At 28.0% G+C, this 20845-nt stretch overlaps 1 protein-coding gene across 2 annotated transcripts in view; it reads right to left on the reverse strand.

The window, feature by feature from the left end:
- Nucleotides 1-5292, reverse strand: part of centrocortin (cerebellar degeneration-related protein 2-like) — a 178501-nt gene extending 173209 nt beyond the window's left edge. For both annotated transcript variants that reach the window (XM_076409104.1, XM_076409103.1), the window contains exon 1: nt 5109-5292. In XM_076409104.1, the coding sequence (XP_076265219.1) occupies nt 5109-5160 (52 nt within the window). In that variant the 5' untranslated portion in view covers nt 5161-5292. The remainder of the gene's footprint in view (nt 1-5108) is intronic.
- Nucleotides 5293-20845: the final 15553 nt, after the last annotated feature.

Genomic DNA, 20845 nt, shown 5'->3' on the forward strand with positions numbered 1-20845 from the left:
GTACTTTGATATTAATAGTAAGAAAGGTAATCGCACAAATTTGACAGCCTTAAAAAATCGAGGTAAAACATAAAAAACATGTCAACAATTTTAATAATTTTTTAATTCATCACATATTACAACCAACAACAACAATCCCCTAATAAGTCAATAATAGGTAATATTTCGATTGCTCTCTCGATTTTTGTTAAAAAATATTTCCGTTCAATAATAAATAAAGCATTTAGTTTATTTAAAAAGGCTCTGTAAGTTACTGTGCGATCATTGTTAATTATGTCATGGATTAGTTTTTTTTGCTATGATTAGGTATGCGTTTAATTTTTATTTCCACTCCACTCCGGAGAAAAATTGCATTTCATTTTACAGATACACAGAACATTCAAATATAAAAGTAATTCTACTTCGTTTAAAATGAAATTATAAATTGCATGTTAATAGTATTCAGTATTTTTTTTTCTTTTTCTTTTTTAAAGTTAGTACTTGAAGGAATATATACATCTCCGTTTCGCTTATACTGCCGTTGCAAAGGGTTTGGACATCTTCGTCTGACATCACGAATAGAACAAAACAGCCGAACCCTGCATTTGACGGAAAATAGTAATTATTATTTTCAGTGTCTAGTTTTTTGACTAACGACTGTCTAGGGACTATAGACTGTTTCGACTGTTTTCGGTAGTTCCCAACGCTAACTTAAACATATGAATAATATATACAATATATCAAATGTGAGACAGGAAACAACACAAAAGAGACGCAGGAAACCATCCATACACCCGAAAATTAATCACGGAAAACCCTACGAAACAAACGCATCCCGAGTAGGCGCGCGAGTAAATTTGACAATTTGTCAAACGTCAGAAAAAAACCGAAACAAAAGAAAAGAAAGTCCGTAGCCAGCGCAACGCAGCCTTACACAACCGCGTGTGTCAAATAATTTGTGCGAACCCACACTCTCGGCCATCTTACACCGAATAGAAGACATTTCATTACCGTTTAACCGTTTATTTACAACCTTCCCCAAGCATCCGAGGAATGCGTAGCCGCGCGAAGACGTGGGCAGAGTTGGCGACTCGATAAAAAAATCAAGGCGTCCACGCCGGCGACCGAAAGAAAGAAAAAAACCCGTTTCCAATGTAATCTCGACGATTTCCGAGCTACGAATCGAAATCGACGCCCAATTACGGGATGCAGTACATTACATATAGTCAATTCAAAACAATAATGACACACGTGACCAATATGTGTCAGTCAAAAAGGTAAACGTTGGAATAACTATCGATTAGGTTTTGTTAGTTTAAATATTTATTAATAATTCACTGCAGACATATAGTTATTCATGCTGGAAACAGGAATGGTTTTATTTCTGGTGCAGAATAAATGTTTTCCTCTAACTCCAAGGGTAACTACCATGGAGAAATGAACCATAACTGGTCTTTGCAGTAGTTTGAAAATCAGCTTTTAAACAACTTGGAGGAACTATCAGTTACTGTTATGTACAATGCACCATATTTACCATCTATATAGTACACTGGTGGAGAAAATCCCAACAAGTGCATCAACAAAGGCTGCAATTAAGAAATGGCTTAAAGTACATAAAATAAGTCTCGAGGAAAATATGTCAACGAATAAACTATTTCAAATTGTTACTTGGTAAATATAAATGAAATATTTCATTGAATTTTATGTAATTTACTTTTTTAGAAATAAGCCTGAGAAAAGATACATTATAAATCAAATAACTGAATGTTATAGCCACAGAGTACTACATCTTCCTCCCTATCACTGCATTTTTAATCCAATTTACTTGATATCGGGTATTGCAAAGAATTATTACAATAGATATTCAGGTAGAGAAGGCTATTCAAACCAGAACTCCCAGAATATATATATATATATATATATATATATATATATATATATATATATATATATATATATATATATATATATATATATATATATATATATATATATCGTTTTATCCAACTTATCCTGCCAATCGAAAGAAACGGTTGGGCATGTGAGACGAGAAAAAAGCGAAAGGTTCAAATGTTTTCCAAGGATGACCGGATGCTTCAAACGCAACCCGATCTATGTCTTTCGGTTTCCCCGCCGCATATCGTACAGTTGCACGTTACTACAACAACATATTGCGTAATAAATAACTAAACAAATACATTTTATCCAATTGCGAGCGGTAACAGGAATCGGAGGTTGATTCCGAAGTTGGATAACTATCATACCGCGCATACCAACTGTTTAATTGAGAATATATACCGTTGTTCACATAACTTGAACGTATACAGTTTTCAGTTAATGCGATTTTATATATGATTAATATTTACGACAATGTAATCGAGACGATAAAAACTGTACCACACCGATTACTCGGAGCTAATAGCTGTTGAGCATAGCTATTTGCCATTGTTAATTAATTTTCGAATGGCTTCATCTAATTTCAGCAGTATATTTAAATTAATTGGTTTCGTCATAACTGGTAGAATACGATATTAATAGCTGCGTTAGTGTATTTAATGTTACAATTAAAAAAAAAGAAATAGTAATAATTAATTGAAACGAAGATCCTAACCTAGAAATCGCAACATAACCTGATTTTCGGTTTCTACAAGAAAAGCTATGTTAGGTTATACAATAATAATTCATACTTTCATTCTATAAATATAAATTAAAGTAATTAATCCAAAATACTACAATAATAGTTAGAGCTTGTTGTATTACCAGTTTAGAGATAATCGACAAACAAAATTGGACATCTTCTTGGCCTGTATCTAAACACATACACTTTCAAGCAAGTAAGGATTCACTAATTTTGTTCTGATACAGGATACTTGTAATTCTTTTGAAAGTGGCTCTTAAACACCTGTCAATGTTAGTTTCCAGGTTCTGGGAATTGAAATTTGTATAGATGAAGTTTGTATTTCATTGTTTTGAAATTCTGCAGTATTTCTTACGATATGTTGCTCCTTTTTTCTATTTGTATGTATAATAAAAAGGAAATTCATCTAATTTCAAGAATATATTTAAAATAATTGGTTTCATTATAATTGGTAGTATACGTTATTAATAGCTTCGTTAGTGTATTTAATGTTACAATTAAAAAAAAAGAAATAGTAATAATTAATTGAAACGAAGATCCTAACCTAGAAATCGCAACATTACCTGATTTTCGGTTTCTACAAGAAAAGCTATGTTAGGTTATACAATAATAATTCATACTTTCATTCTATAAATATAAATTAAAGTAATTAATCCAAAATACTACAATAATAGTTAGAGCTTGTTGTATTACCAGTTTAGAGATAATCCACAAATAACATTGGACATCTTCTTGGTCTATATCTAAACACATACATTTTCAAGCAAGTAAGGATTCACTAAGTCTGTTCTGATACAGGATACTTATAATTCTTTTGAAAGTGACTCTTGAACACCTGTTAATGTTAGTTTCCAAGTTCTGGGAATTGAAATTTGTACAGAATAAGTTTGTATTTCATTATTTTGAAATTCTACAGTATTTCTTACGATATGTTGGTCCTTTTTTTATTTGTATGTATAATAAAAAGGAAATTCATCTAATTTCAAGAATATATTTAAAATAATTGGTTTCATTATAATTGGGAGTATACGTTATTAATAGCTGCGTTAGTGTATTTAATGTTACAATTAAAAAAAAGAAATAGTAATAATTAATTGAAACGAAGATCCTAACCTAGAAATCGCAACATAACCTGATTTTCGGTTTCTACAAGAAAAGCTATGTTAGGTTATACAATAATAATTCATACTTTCATTCTATAAATATAAATTAAACTAATTAATCCAAAATACTACAATAATAGTTGGAGCTTGTTGTATTACCAGTTTAGAGATAATCCACAAAACAAAATTGGACATCTTCTTGGCCTATATCTAAACACATACACTTTCAAGCAAGTGAGGATTCACTCACGAACTTGAACACCTGTCAATGTTAGTTTCCAGGTTCTGTGAATTGAAATTTGTACAGAAGAAGTTTGTATTTCATTGTTTTGAAATTCTGCAGTATTTCTTACGATATGTTGGTCCTTTTTTCTATTTCTATGTATAATAAAAACGAAATTCATCTAATTTCAAGAATATATTTAAAATAATTGGTTTCATTATAATTGGTAGTATACGTTATTAATAGCTTCGTTAGTGTATTTAATGTTACAATTAAAAATATGAAATAGTAATAATTAATTGAAAAAAAGATCCTAACCTAGAAATCACTCCAAATCTCAAACGTCAAATTTATGACGTCAAAATGTCGCAATGTTGTCACGTCAACCTTGAGTCTTATCTCATTTTGGCTTTGATATATAACAAAATTCTAATCTAAATAATATAACGTTCTTGTAAATTGTAATAATAAATAAATAAGGTACATCTAATGCATCTATTATCTCGTTTCTGTTCAAAGTTTTCAAAGTTCGAAGTTCAATACATTCGATATCGTGATGACGTTAGTTCACTGTTATTTTGAATAGACTATATATGATTACTGGTAACTTCCTTCCATTCCTTTATAAAAATATCGGTCTGTAGTTGTTGTACAAGGCTTGGAGACTTTGTAGAATCAAGAAAATAGGAATCGAATACCGGACAGCATTGTAAAAACACAGAATATAATTTTGGAGGATTGTTGAGTGCCCGAGAATGATTTAAAAGAAGCGGATGAAGTTCTGATATCGAAAAGGTACATATAACGATTATATAATTGATATTAGTTACGCTAGAATTATTCATTATTCACCAATTATTTATGTTGCTATTTAATAACAATGCAAACTTCTTTTTTATAGTAACAATCTCAACGTCACAATATTATTCAAATCAGTTTGTTTACAGTCTTTAGTCGTTAAAAACAACATTACTGAACAAAAATACTTTCTAAACGAATGTATTAAATAAACATTCATGGTGTTGGCGGCTTGCTGGTCTACCTTTATGGAATGCCGTCAGCTGATTACGTATTCAAGGAGCACCGGTAAGGTTATGTTCGTTATTTCAAACCGAGTTCATTCATTTTTACGTCGAGTGCAACGCATATGGACACCTGAACGTACCTGATAGGTTTATCGCGTAGAAATCCAGCTCGAAATCCCTGGAAGTGGCCATGGCGACAGTGGATCTCGTCCCCGGGCGGAGACAGAACAAGGAGCGACAGGTTCAACTGACCGGCGACATCGGCGGAGGCCTGTTTCACCGGGCCCGGACACAAGAAGCCGAAAAATATTCACACAATCGGCCCGCGAAGAGAATGACCGAACGTTACCGTGTCAAACCGATTCGAATATCGATGGTCGGTGGTCGATGGTACTTATCGACGAAGCCGCCGGTTTTTCTGACCGATTCGTCTGCGTTTTCGCGTGTACTGTACGCGTGAAGCCCGGCCACGATCATATTTCTCGCGGCCACGCGCTTTTTGTCTCTTCTTTTCCTATACGTCTTCTCGGATTCCTAATAGGTCGAACAGAAATGTAATTAAGGTACTTTAAATTCCATATTTTGTCAAAATCACTTTATGTTTTTGTTCACTTAAATTAGATAAATAGTTTTTTAATATATTTATTACATTGTTACTACTGGTTGCCGACTAACGTACAAATTGTCTTTACAATAACTTAAATCTAATTATATAACAGGTCAATTGAAAAGTCCCCGGCCTATCATAGTAAAACACATTATATATCAAAATTAGTTTTTTTTATTCAACATAATTCCTTTCAAGGGTGATACACGAATTATAGCCACCCTCCAACTTTTCGATACCATTTTTGTAGTACGATTTGTCCTTTGCTTAAAAGTGGCCTCAGTCTCGTCGATCACCTCTCCATTCGACGAAAATTTCTTTCTAGCGAGCATTCTTTTGCGATTTGAGAACAGAAAATAGTCGCTGGCGGCCAGATCTGGAGAATACGGTGTATAAGGAAGCAATTCGAAGCCCAATTCATGGATTTTTCGGCGATTTCGTCCTTCAAACGGTCGAATAACGCTTTGTAATAGTCGCTGTTGATGGTCCTTCCTTTTTTAAGGTAGTCAATTATTCCATGTGCATCCCAAAATACAGACGCCATAACCTTGGCAGCCGACTACGTTTTCCCACGCTTTGGAGCGGGTTCTTCGTGAGCAGTCCACTCGGAAGAATATCGATTGGACTTCGGAGTGAAATGATGGAATTATGTTTCATCTATAGTCACATATCGACCCAAAAAGTGGGAGCTCGCGTGGCACCCACTTTGCACAGAGCTTTCTCATACCCAAATATTCGTTAATTATATGATGTACACGTTCAGTTGATATCTTAAGAGTGTCTGCTAATTCATTTAGTCTCCATTTACGGTTATTCAAAATCATTTTGTGGATTTTTTTAATGTTTTCGTCGGTAACAACCTCTTTTGGGCGTCCACTGCGTTCACTATCTTTGGTGCTCATTTTACCACGTCTAAACTTAGCACACCAATCATTGATGGTTGATTTTCCTGGGGCAGTGTCCGGAAACTCGGCATCAAGCAAAGTTTTTGCTTCAACAACAACTTCAACTTCATTCCATTTTTTTCACAATAACAAACGTTGATTCACTCAAAATGCTATAAATCACAAACTAATGATCCGACAGCTGTCAAACTTATACACGCATCGTTTGACGGTTATGGACTAACTAAAGAACATGTAGATTTAATTCTAGTAGAGCCATCTATGTGTCAGGCCGGGGACTTTTCAATTGACCTGTTAACTTAAAACTAGTAATATATCTATATTATCTACTATCTATATAAGACTATCTATATAAAACATAACACATAGGCTGAAAAGTGCCAGGCGTAACAAACAAAGCGATTTTCTTGTTCAAAATTGCCATCAAGAGCCACAGAATCATTCCAGCGCCGCTCTAACATTTCAATACCACTCTTGTGGGACTATTTATCTTTTGCTTTAAAATAAACCTCTTCTTCATTCAAGCGAAATTTCTTACCGATGAGCATTTTTTTAAGGTCTACGAACAGCCAGTAATCGCTGGGAATCGAATATGGTGAATACGGTCGAAGTTCAATTCATGTAGTTTTGCCATTGTTTTGATTGACTTGTGACACGGTCCGGTGCGTTGTCTTGATGAAACAATTTTTTTCCTTTGTCATATGCGGTCGTTTCTGTGCAATTTCGGTCTTCAAACACTCCAATAACGCCATACAATATTCATTGTTGATGGTGTTTCCCTTCTCAAGATATTTGATGAATATTACACCACACACATCCCAAAATACCGAGGCCATAGCCTTCCCAGCCGATTGTTGTGCTTTCGGGCGTTTTGGACGAAATTCACCAGTTGCTGTCCACTCAGATGACGATCGTTTTAATCCCGGAGTGAAGTGATGGATCCATGTATCGTCTATTGTCCCACATCGAAGCAAAAAATCCGGTTTGTTACGTTTAAACATGACCAAACACTACCCAAAATCATCAACACGTTCTTGTTTTTGATCAACAGTGAGCAAACGCGACACTCACTTTGCACAGAGCTTTCTCATATTCAAATACTCATGCAATATAAAACCAACACATTCTTTTGATATCTTTACGATGTTAGCTCCGCAACTTCACTCAGAAAGCGGCGAATACAACAAAACTAGCGCCATCTATGTTTAGGCCCGGGACTTTTCAACCAATATATTAGTGCGTTACCTCTCCTGTGAGCTACTTTAGCAATCCTACTATACACACAATTATATGCAATTATATAATTAACATTAGTACCAGGACAATAAACAATAGGACCTAAAACCGAATTCCCTTTTTCGATGAAAATAACAGAAAACACGGTCAAGAAGATAACGGTTATAAAAAAATCCTCAAAAGTTAAATCCATTCAAAACATGAAATGGCTTTACCGGTTTTTATTAGAATATAAATAATAAATTGAATAAAAAAATAAGGTAACCTATATAAAATGTAAATAAACAGGTAGCAATTATTTTTTATATCTGTTTTTACGTAAACAAACTTTTTATGACTTTCATTCCAATATTACGGTGGGGTAAAGGGATTACAGGTAACTGTAAATGTTCTAATAACTTTATGACAAGTAAATAATGTTTTATTACTGACAAGGGGAGGTTAATTATTGCGATATTGTAATTGGTATCCTATTGTCTTAGCAGTGAGGAAGAAAAAGAATGCGGAAATAGCCCAACATGTATTATATAATGTTCTGGGTAACATAGGTAAATATTTAATACTAAAAAACCAAATAAAATATCAGTGTCACTGTCACTGTCAAGTTACAAGTTTTTTATATATTATTAAATGTCACTTTTAAGACTTTCAACAAAAATTAGTGTCACTGTCATATGTTTACGAATTATTAATCGTTTATGAATCAATTATTAATTATAAGCATTAGTATTTATGCAACGTAACATTAAAATAACAATCCCCATATGATTTTGTGGTAACATTCTAAAAATTATACTACAATAATAAAAATGTTTCTTTATAGAAATAAGCACAAGTTCAGTTTAATTTTAGAATTTTTTCAAGAAAAAACAACACTTAATCACTAAAAACTTTAACAAAAACCAAAAATAAATAATAATCACATGGAACATTGTCTGGACAATATTGAGCATGTCAAAAAAAATCTATAATAATAAAAATGTTTCTGCATAGGAAAAAGGACAAGTTCTGTTTTATTTCAGATTTTTTTCAAAAATAAACCCACTTAATCACAAAAAACTTTAAGAAAAACCAAAAATAAATAATAATCACATGGAAGATTGTCTGGACAATATTGAGCATGTCAAAAAAAATCTATAATAATAAAAATGTTTCTGCATAGGAAAAAGGACAAGTTCTGTTTTATTTCAGATTTTTTTCAAAAATAAACCCACTTAATCACTAAAAACTTTAAGAAAAACCAAAAATAAATAATAATCACATGGAACATTGTCTGGACAATATTGAGCATGTCAAAAAAAATCTATAATAATAAAAATGTTTCTGCATAGGAAAAAGGACAAGTTCTGTTTTATTACAAAATTTTTTTCAAAAATAAACCTACTTAATCACTAAAAACTTTAACAAAAACCAAAAATAAATAATAATCACATTGAACATTGTCTGGACAATATTGAGCATGTCAAAAAAAAATCTATAATAATAACGATGTTTCTGCATAGGAAAAAGGACAAGTTCTGTTTTATTACAAAATTTTTTTCAAAAATAAACCTACTTAATCACTAAAAACTTTAACAAAAACCAAAAATAAATAATAATCACATTGAACATTGTCTGGACAATATTGAGCATGTCAAAAAAAAATCTATAATAATAAAAATGTTTCTGCATAGGAAAAAGAACAAGTTCTGTTTTATTTCAGATTTTTTTCAAAAATAAACCCACTTAATCACTAAAAACTTTAACAAAAACCAAAAATAAATAATAATCACATGGAAGATTGTCTGGACAATATTGAGCATGTCAATAAAAAAAATCTACAATAATAAAAATGTTTCTGTATAGGAAAAAAGACAAGTTCTGTTTTATTTCAGATTTTTTTCAAAAATAAACCCACTTAATCACTAAAAACTTTAACAAAAACCAAAAATAAATAATAATCACATGGAACATTGTCTGGACAATATTGAGCATGTCAAAAAAAAATCTATAATAATAAAAATGTTTCTGCATAGGAAAAAGGACAAGTTCTGTTTTATTTCAGATTTTTTTCAAAAATAAACCCACTTAATCACTAAAAACTTTAAGAAAAACCAAAAATAAATAATAATCACATGGAACATTGTCTGGACAATATTGAGCATGTCAAAAAAAATCTATAATAATAAAAATGTTTCTGCATAGGAAAAAGGACAAGTTCTGTTTTATTACAAAATTTTTTTCAAAAATAAACCTACTTAATCACTAAAAACTTTAACAAAAACCAAAAATAAATAATAATCACATTGAACATTGTCTGGACAATATTGAGCATGTCAAAAAAAAATCTATAATAATAACAATGTTTCTGCATAGGAAAAAGGACAAATTCTGTTTTATTACAAAATTTTTTTCAAAAATAAACCTACTTAATCACTAAAAACTTTAACAAAAACCAAAAATAAATAATAATCACATTGAACATTGTCTGGACAATATTGAGCATGTCAAAAAAAAATCTATAATAATAAAAATGTTTCTGCATAGGAAAAAGAACAAGTTCTGTTTTATTTCAGATTTTTTTCAAAAATAAACCCACTTAATCACTAAAAACTTTAACAAAAACCAAAAATAAATAATAATCACATAGAAGATTGTCTGGACAATATTGAGCATGTCAATAAAAAAAATCTACAATAATAAAAATGTTTCTGTATAGGAAAAAAGACAAGTTCTGTTTTATTTAAGATTTTTTTCAAAAATAAACCCACTTAATCACTAAAAACTTTAACAAAAACCAAAAATAAATAATAATCACATGGAACATTGTCTGGACAATATTGAGCATGTCAAAAAAAATCTATAATAATAAAAATGTTTCTGCATAGGAAAAAGGACAAGTTCTGTTTTATTTCAGATTTTTTTCAAAAATAAACCCACTTAATCACTAAAAACTTTAAGAAAAACCAAAAATAAATAATAATCACATGGAACATTGTCTGGACAATATTGAGCATGTCAAAAAAAATCTATAATAATAAAAATGTTTCTGCATAGGAAAAAGGACAAGTTCTGTTTTATTACAAAATTTTTTTCAAAAATAAACCTACTTAATCACTAAAAACTTTAACAAAAACCAAAAATAAATAATAATCACATTGAACATTGTCTGGACAATATTGAGCATGTCAAAAAAAAATCTATAATAATAACAATGTTTCTGCATAGGAAAAAGGACAAATTCTGTTTTATTACAAAATTTTTTTCAAAAATAAACCTACTTAATCACTAAAAACTTTAACAAAAACCAAAAATAAATAATAATCACATTGAACATTGTCTGGACAATATTGAGCATGTCAAAAAAAAATCTATAATAATAAAAATGTTTCTGCATAGGAAAAAGAACAAGTTCTGTTTTATTTCAGATTTTTTTCAAAAATAAACCTACTTAATCACTAAAAACTTTAACAAAAACCAAAAATAAATAATAATCACATAGAAGATTGTCTGGACAATATTGAGCATGTCAATAAAAAAAATCTACAATAATAAAAATGTTTCTGTATAGGAAAAAAGACAAGTTCTGTTTTATTTAAGATTTTTTTCAAAAATAAACCCACTTAATCACTAAAAACTTTAACAAAAACCAAAAATAAATAATAATCACATGGAACATTGTCTGGACAATATTGAGCATGTCAAAAAAAATCTATAATAATAAAAATGTTTCTGCATAGGAAAAAGGACAAGTTCTGTTTTATTTCAGATTTTTTTCAAAAATAAACCCACTTAATCACTAAAAACTTTAAGAAAAACCAAAAATAAATAATAATCACATGGAACATTGTCTGGACAATATTGAGCATGTCAAAAAAAATCTATAATAATAAAAATGTTTCTGCATAGGAAAAAGGACAAGTTCTGTTTTATTACAAAATTTTTTTCAAAAATAAACCTACTTAATCACTAAAAACTTTAACAAAAACCAAAAATAAATAATAATCACATGGAACATTGTCTGGACAATATTGAGCATGTCAAAAAAAATCTATAATAATAAAAATGTTTCTGCATAGGAAAAAGGACAAGTTCTGTTTTATTTCAGATTTTTTTCAAAAATAAACCCACTTAATCACTAAAAACTTTAAGAAAAACCAAAAATAAATAATAATCACATGGAACATTGTCTGGACAATATTGAGCATGTCAAAAAAAATCTATAATAATAAAAATGTTTCTGCATAGGAAAAAGGACAAGTTCTGTTTTATTTCAGATTTTTTTCAAAAATAAACCCACTTAATCACTAAAAACTTTAAGAAAAACCAAAAATAAATAATAATCACATGGAACATTGTCTGGACAATATTGAGCATGTCAAAAAAAATCTATAATAATAAAAATGTTTCTGCATAGGAAAAAGGACAAGTTCTGTTTTATTTCAGATTTTTTTCAAAAATAAACCCACTTAATCACTAAAAACTTTAAGAAAAACCAAAAATAAATAATAATCACATGGAACATTGTCTGGACAATATTGAGCATGTCAAAAAAAATCTATAATAATAAAAATGTTTCTGCATAGGAAAAAGGACAAGTTCTGTTTTATTTCAGATTTTTTTCAAAAATAAACCTACTTAATCACTAAAAACTTTAACAAAAACCAAAAATAAATAATAATCACATGGAAGATTGTCTGGACAATATTGAGCATGTCAAAAAAAATCTACAATAATAAAAATGTTTCTGTATAGGAAAAAAGACAAGTTCTGTTTTATTTCAGATTTTTTTCAAAAATAAACCCACTTAATCACTAAAAACTTTAACAAAAACCAAAAATAAATAATAATCACATGGAAGATTGTCTGGACAATATTGAGCATGTCAAAAAAAAATCTATAATGATAAAAATGTTTCTGCATAGGAAAAAGGACAAGTTCTGTTTTATTTCAGATTTTTTTCAAAAATAAACCCACTTAATCACTAAAAACTTTAAGAAAAACCAAAAATAAATAATAATCACATGGAACATTGTCTGGACAATATTGAGCATGTCAAAAAAAATCTATAATAATAAAAATGTTTCTGCATAGGAAAAAGGACAAGTTCTGTTTTATTACAAAATTTTTTTCAAAAATAAACCTACTTAATCACTAAAAACTTTAACAAAAACCAAAAATAAATAATAATCACATGGAAGATTGTCTGGACAATATTGAGCATGTCAAAAAAAAATCTATAATAATAACAATGTTTCTGCATAGGAAAAAGGACAAATTCTGTTTTATTACAAAATTTTTTTCAAAAATAAACCTACTTAATCACTAAAAACTTTAACAAAAACCAAAAATAAATAATAATCACATTGAACATTGTCTGGACAATATTGAGCATGTCAAAAAAAAATCTATAATAATAAAAATGTTTCTGCATAGGAAAAAGAACAAGTTCTGTTTTATTTCAGATTTTTTTCAAAAATAAACCTACTTAATCACTAAAAACTTTAACAAAAACCAAAAATAAATAATAATCACATAGAAGATTGTCTGGACAATATTGAGCATGTCAATAAAAAAAATCTACAATAATAAAAATGTTTCTGTATAGGAAAAAAGACAAGTTCTGTTTTATTTAAGATTTTTTTCAAAAATAAACCCACTTAATCACTAAAAACTTTAACAAAAACCAAAAATAAATAATAATCACATGGAAGATTGTCTGGACAATATTGAGCATGTCAAAAAAAAATCTATAATGATAAAAATGTTTCTGCATAGGAAAAAGGACAAGTTCTGTTTTATTTCAGATTTTTTTCAAAAATAAACCCACTTAATCACTAAAAACTTTAAGAAAAACCAAAAATAAATAATAATCACATGGAACATTGTCTGGACAATATTGAGCATGTCAAAAAAAATCTATAATAATAAAAATGTTTCTGCATAGGAAAAAGGACAAGTTCTGTTTTATTACAAAATTTTTTTCAAAAATAAACCTACTTAATCACTAAAAACTTTAACAAAAACCAAAAATAAATAATAATCACATGGAAGATTGTCTGGACAATATTGAGCATGTCAAAAAAAAATCTATAATGATAAAAATGTTTCTGCATAGGAAAAAGGACAAGTTCTGTTTTATTTCAGATTTTTTTCAAAAATAAACCTACTTAATCACTAAAAACTTTAACAAAAACCAAAAATAAATAATAATCACATTGAACATTGTCTGGACAATATTGAGCATGTCAAAAAAAAATCTATAATAATAAAAATGTTTCTGCATAGGAAAAAGAACAAGTTCTGTTTTATTTCAGATTTTTTTCAAAAATAAACCTACTTAATCACTAAAAACTTTAACAAAAACCAAAAATAAATAATAATCACATTGAAGATTGTCTGGACAATATTGAGCATGTCAATAAAAAAAATCTACAATAATAAAAATGTTTCTGTATAGGAAAAAAGACAAGTTCTGTTTTATTTAAGATTTTTTTCAAAAATAAACCCACTTAATCACTAAAAACTTTAACAAAAACCAAAAATAAATAATAATCACATGGAACATTGTCTGGACAATATTGAGCATGTCAAAAAAAATCTATAATAATAAAAATGTTTCTGCATAGGAAAAAGGACAAGTTCTGTTTTATTTCAGATTTTTTTCAAAAATAAACCCACTTAATCACTAAAAACTTTAAGAAAAACCAAAAATAAATAATAATCACATGGAACATTGTCTGGACAATATTGAGCATGTCAAAAAAAATCTATAATAATAAAAATGTTTCTGCATAGGAAAAAGGACAAGTTCTGTTTTATTACAAAATTTTTTTCAAAAATAAACCTACTTAATCACTAAAAACTTTAACAAAAACCAAAAATAAATAATAATCACATGGAAGATTGTCTGGACAATATTGAGCATGTCAAAAAAAAATCTATAATGATAAAAATGTTTCTGCATAGGAAAAAGGACAAATTCTGTTTTATTACAAAATTTTTTTCAAAAATAAACCTACTTAATCACTAAAAACTTTAACAAAAACCAAAAATAAATAATAATCACATTGAACATTGTCTGGACAATATTGAGCATGTCAAAAAAAAATCTATAATAATAAAAATGTTTCTGCATAGGAAAAAGGACAAGTTCTGTTTTATTTCAGATTTTTTTCAAAAATAAACCTACTTAATCACTAAAAACTTTAACAAAAACCAAAAATAAATAATAATCACATGGAACATTGTCTGGACAATATTGAGCATGTCAAAAAAAATCTATAATAATAAAAATGTTTCTGCATAGGAAAAAGGACAAGTTCTGTTTTATTACAAAATTTTTTTCAAAAATAAACCTACTTAATCACTAAAAACTTTAACAAAAACCAAAAATAAATAATAATCACATGGAAGATTGTCTGGACAATATTGAGCATGTCAAAAAAAAATCTATAATAATAACAATGTTTCTGCATAGGAAAAAGGACAAATTCTGTTTTATTACAAAATTTTTTTCAAAAATAAACCTACTTAATCACTAAAAACTTTAACAAAAACCAAAAATAAATAATAATCACATTGAACATTGTCTGGACAATATTGAGCATGTCAAAAAAAAATCTATAATAATAAAAATGTTTCTGCATAGGAAAAAGAACAAGTTCTGTTTTATTTCAGATTTTTTTCAAAAATAAACCTACTTAATCACTAAAAACTTTAACAAAAACCAAAAATAAATAATAATCACATAGAAGATTGTCTGGACAATATTGAGCATGTCAATAAAAAAAATCTACAATAATAAAAATGTTTCTGTATAGGAAAAAAGACAAGTTCTGTTTTATTTAAGATTTTTTTCAAAAATAAACCCACTTAATCACTAAAAACTTTAACAAAAACCAAAAATAAATAATAATCACATGGAACATTGTCTGGACAATATTGAGCATGTCAAAAAAAAATCTATAATGATAAAAATGTTTCTGCATAGGAAAAAGGACAAGTTCTGTTTTATTTCAGATTTTTTTCAAAAATAAACCTACTTAATCACTAAAAACTTTAACAAAAACCAAAAATAAATAATAATCACATGGAACATTGTCTGGACAATATTGAGCATGTCAAAAAAAATCTATAATAATAAAAATGTTTCTGCATAGGAAAAAGGACAAGTTCTGTTTTATTACAAAATTTTTTTCAAAAATAAACCTACTTAATCACTAAAAACTTTAACAAAAACCAAAAATAAATAATAATCACATGGAAGATTGTCTGGACAATATTGAGCATGTCAAAAAAAAATCTATAATGATAAAAATGTTTCTGCATAGGAAAAAGGACAAGTTCTGTTTTATTTCAGATTTTTTTCAAAAATAAACCTACTTAATCACTAAAAACTTTAACAAAAACCAAAAATAAATAATAATCACATTGAACATTGTCTGGACAATATTGAGCATGTCAAAAAAAAATCTATAATAATAAAAATGTTTCTGCATAGGAAAAAGAACAAGTTCTGTTTTATTTCAGATTTTTTTCAAAAATAAACCTACTTAATCACTAAAAACTTTAACAAAAACCAAAAATAAATAATAATCACATTGAAGATTGTCTGGACAATATTGAGCATGTCAATAAAAAAAATCTACAATAATAAAAATGTTTCTGTATAGGAAAAAAGACAAGTTCTGTTTTATTTAAGATTTTTTTCAAAAATAAACCCACTTAATCACTAAAAACTTTAACAAAAACCAAAAATAAATAATAATCACATGGAAGATTGTCTGGACAATATTGAGCATGTCAAAAAAAAATCTATAATGATAAAAATGTTTCTGCATAGGAAAAAGGACAAGTTCTGTTTTATTTCAGATTTTTTTCAAAAATAAACCCACTTAATCACTAAAAACTTTAAGAAAAACCAAAAATAAATAATAATCACATGGAACATTGTCTGGACAATATTGAGCATGTCAAAAAAAATCTATAATAATAAAAATGTTTCTGCATAGGAAAAAGGACAAGTTCTGTTTTATTACAAAATTTTTTTCAAAAATAAACCTACTTAATCACTAAAAACTTTAACAAAAACCAAAAATAAATAATAATCACATGGAACATTGTCTGGACAATATTGAGCATGTCAAAAAAAATCTATAATGATAAAAATGTTTCTGCATAGGAAAAAGGACAAGTTCTGTTTTATTTCAGATTTTTTTCAAAAATAAACCTACTTAATCACTAAAAACTTTAACAAAAACCAAAAATAAATAATAATCACATTGAACATTGTCTGGACAATATTGAGCATGTCAAAAAAAAATCTATAATAATAAAAATGTTTCTGCATAGGAAAAAGAACAAGTTCTGTTTTATTTCAGATTTTTTTCAAAAATAAACCTACTTAATCACTAAAAACTTTAACAAAAACCAAAAATAAATAATAATCACATTGAAGATTGTCTGGACAATATTGAGCATGTCAATAAAAAAAATCTACAATAATAAAAATGTTTCTGTATAGGAAAAAAGACAAGTTCTGTTTTATTTAAGATTTTTTTCAAAAATAAACCCACTTAATCACTAAAAACTTTAACAAAAACCAAAAATAAATAATAATCACATGGAAGATTGTCTGGACAATATTGAGCATGTCAAAAAAAAATCTATAATGATAAAAATGTTTCTGCATAGGAAAAAGGACAAGTTCTGTTTTATTTCAGATTTTTTTCAAAAATAAACCCACTTAATCACTAAAAACTTTAAGAAAAACCAAAAATAAATAATAATCACATGGAACATTGTCTGGACAATATTGAGCATGTCAAAAAAAATCTATAATAATAAAAATGTTTCTGCATAGGAAAAAGGACAAGTTCTGTTTTATTACAAAATTTTTTTCAAAAATAAACCTACTTAATCACTAAAAACTTTAACAAAAACCAAAAATAAATAATAATCACATGGAAGATTGTCTGGACAATATTGAGCATGTCAAAAAAAATCTATAATAATAAAAATGTTTCTGCATAGGAAAAAGAACAAGTTCTGTTTTATTTAAGATTTTTTTCAAAAATAAACCCAATTAATCACTAAAAACTTTAACAAAAACCAAAAATAAATAATAATCACATAGAAGATTGTCTGGACAATATTGAGCATGTCAATAAAAAAAATCTACAATAATAAAAATGTTTCTGCATAGGAAAAAAGACAAGTTCTGTTTTATTTAAGATTTTTTTCAAAAATAAACCCACTTAATCACTAAAAACTTTAACAAAAACCAAAAATAAATAATAATCACATGGAACATTGTCTGGACAATATTGAGCATGTCAATATAAAAAATCTACTATAATAAAAATGTTTCTGCATAGGAAAAAGGACAAGTTCTGTTTTATTTCAGATTTCTTTCAAAAATAAATCTACTTAATCACTAACAACTTTAACAAAAACCAAAAATAAATAATAATCACATGGAACATTGTCTGGACAATATTGAGCATGTCAAAAAAAATCTATAATAATAAAAATGTTTCTGCATAGGAAAAAGGACAAGTTCTGTTTTATTACAAAATTTTTTTCAAAAATAAACCTACTTAATCACTAAAAACTTTAACAAAAACCAAAAATAAATAATAATCACATTGAACATTGTCTGGACAATATTGAGCATGTCAAAAAAAAATCTATAATAATAACAATGTTTCTGCATAGGAAAAAGGACAAATTCTGTTTTATTTCAGATTTTTTTCAAAAATAAACCCACTTAATCACTAAAAACTTTAACAAAAACCAAAAATAAATAATAATCACATAGAAGATTGTCTGGACAATATTGAGCATGTCAATAAAAAAAATCTACAATAATAAAAATGTTTCTGTATAGGAAAAAGGACAAGTTCTGTTTTATTTAAGATTTTTTTCAAAAATAAACCTACTTAATCACTAAAAACTTTAACAAAAACCAAAAATAAATAATAATCACATTGAACATTGTCTGGACAATATTGAGCATGTCAAAAAAAAATCTATAATGATAAAAATGTTTCTGCATAGGAAAAAGGACAAGTTCTGTTTTATTTCAGATTTTTTTCAAAAATAAACCCACTTAATCACTAAAAACTTTAAGAAAAACCAAAAATAAATAATAATCACATGGAACATTGTCTGGACAATATTGAGCATGTCAAAAAAAATCTATAATAATAAAAATGTTTCTGCATAGGAAAAAGGACAAGTTCTGTTTTATTACAAAATTTTTTTCAAAAATAAACCTACTTAATCACTAAAAACTTTAACAAAAACCAAAAATAAATAATAATCACATTGAACATTGTCTGGACAATATTGAGCATGTCAAAAAAAAATCTATAATAATAAAAATGTTTCTGCATAGGAAAAAGAACAAGTTCTGTTTTATTTCAGATTTTTTTCAAAAATAAACCTACTTAATCACTAAAAACTTTAACAAAAACCAAAAATAAATAATAATCACATAGAAGATTGTCTGGACAATATTGAGCATGTCAATAAAAAAAATCTACAATAATAAAAATGTTTCTGTATAGGAAAAAAGACAAGTTCTGTTTTATTTAAGATTTTTTTCAAAAATAAACCCACTTAATCACTAAAAACTTTAACAAAAACCAAAAATAAATAATAATCACATGGAACATTGTCTGGACAATATTGAACATGTCAAAAAAAATCTATAATAATAAAAATGTTTCTGCATAGGAAAAAGGACAAGTTCTGTTTTATTTCAGATTTTTTTCAAAAATAAACCCACTTAATCACTAAAAACTTTAAGAAAAACCAAAAATAAATAATAATCACATGGAACATTGTCTGGACAATATTGAGCATGTCAAAAAAAATCTATAATAATAAAAATGTTTCTGCATAGGAAAAAGGACAAGTTCTGTTTTATTACAAAATTTTTTTCAAAAATAAACCTACTTAATCACTAAAAACTTTAACAAAAACCAAAAATAAATAATAATCACATGGAACATTGTCTGGACAATATTGAGCATGTCAAAAAAAAATCTATAATAATAACAATGTTTCTGCATAGGAAAAAGGACAAATTCTGTTTTATTACAAAATTTTTTTCAAAAATAAACCTACTTAATCACTAAAAACTTTAACAAAAACCAAAAATAAATAATAATCACATTGAACATTGTCTGGACAATATTGAGCATGTCAAAAAAAAATCTATAATAATAAAAATGTTTCTGCATAGGAAAAAGAACAAGTTCTGTTTTATTTCAGATTTTTTTCAAAAATAAACCCACTTAATCACTAAAAACTTTAACAAAAACCAAAAATAAATAATAATCACATAGAAGATTGTCTGGACAATATTGAGCATGTCAATAAAAAAAATCTACAATAAAAATGTTTCTGTATAGGAAAAAAGACAAGTTCTGTTTTATTTAAGATTTTTTTCAAAAATAAACCCACTTAATCACTAAAAACTTTAACAAAAACCAAAAATAAATAATACTCTCATGGAGGATTATCTGGACAATATAGAGCATGCCGTAAAAAACGAATTGATGAAAGAAATGGACTTGAAAAGAAAAAAATATTATGTAACCTAAAAAAATGTGGATTACTTATTCACGCGCCTGATATATTTGGGGAAAGTTCACCCGAACGAAACCAAACTCATCGTCAATGACAAGACATCCGCGATTCATAAGCAGTCCGCAATGTCGTTTTTGAACTTCGCGCAAAGGTCGTGGACCCCGAGACCGCGGGCCAATCAGACGACGACCGAGAGCAGAGGTGCGCTCTGTCGTCGCCACTTTCGATTCGATGTAACAGAACGTAAAGTATAAGAAAAAAACACGCGATCGAAAAAATCGCAGCAGGTGTGTTCCCACTGCGGGCGGTGTCCATCCCAATTCCGGCCACTGATCGAATAAATAATTGAAATGTTCCGATCCAGGGTGGCATCACTTTTACTTTCACGTTTCGAAACAATTGACGTACGACGGCGGCGAAGCCCTCGGCTCCGACTTTCGATAACCTTTTCACTTTTTTTATATATATGTTCTTATCTGACACACGCTAATTATTATGGCGGTGTAAAACATGTGTGGTGTCATAGTAATGATTTTAGACATCTGTCAAC

The sequence above is a fragment of the Rhynchophorus ferrugineus genome, unplaced genomic scaffold (assembly GCF_030347505.1).
Source record: "Rhynchophorus ferrugineus isolate W39M unplaced genomic scaffold, kcgeb_rfMv2 rfM7, whole genome shotgun sequence".
Lineage (NCBI taxonomy): Eukaryota > Metazoa > Arthropoda > Insecta > Coleoptera > Curculionidae > Rhynchophorus > Rhynchophorus ferrugineus.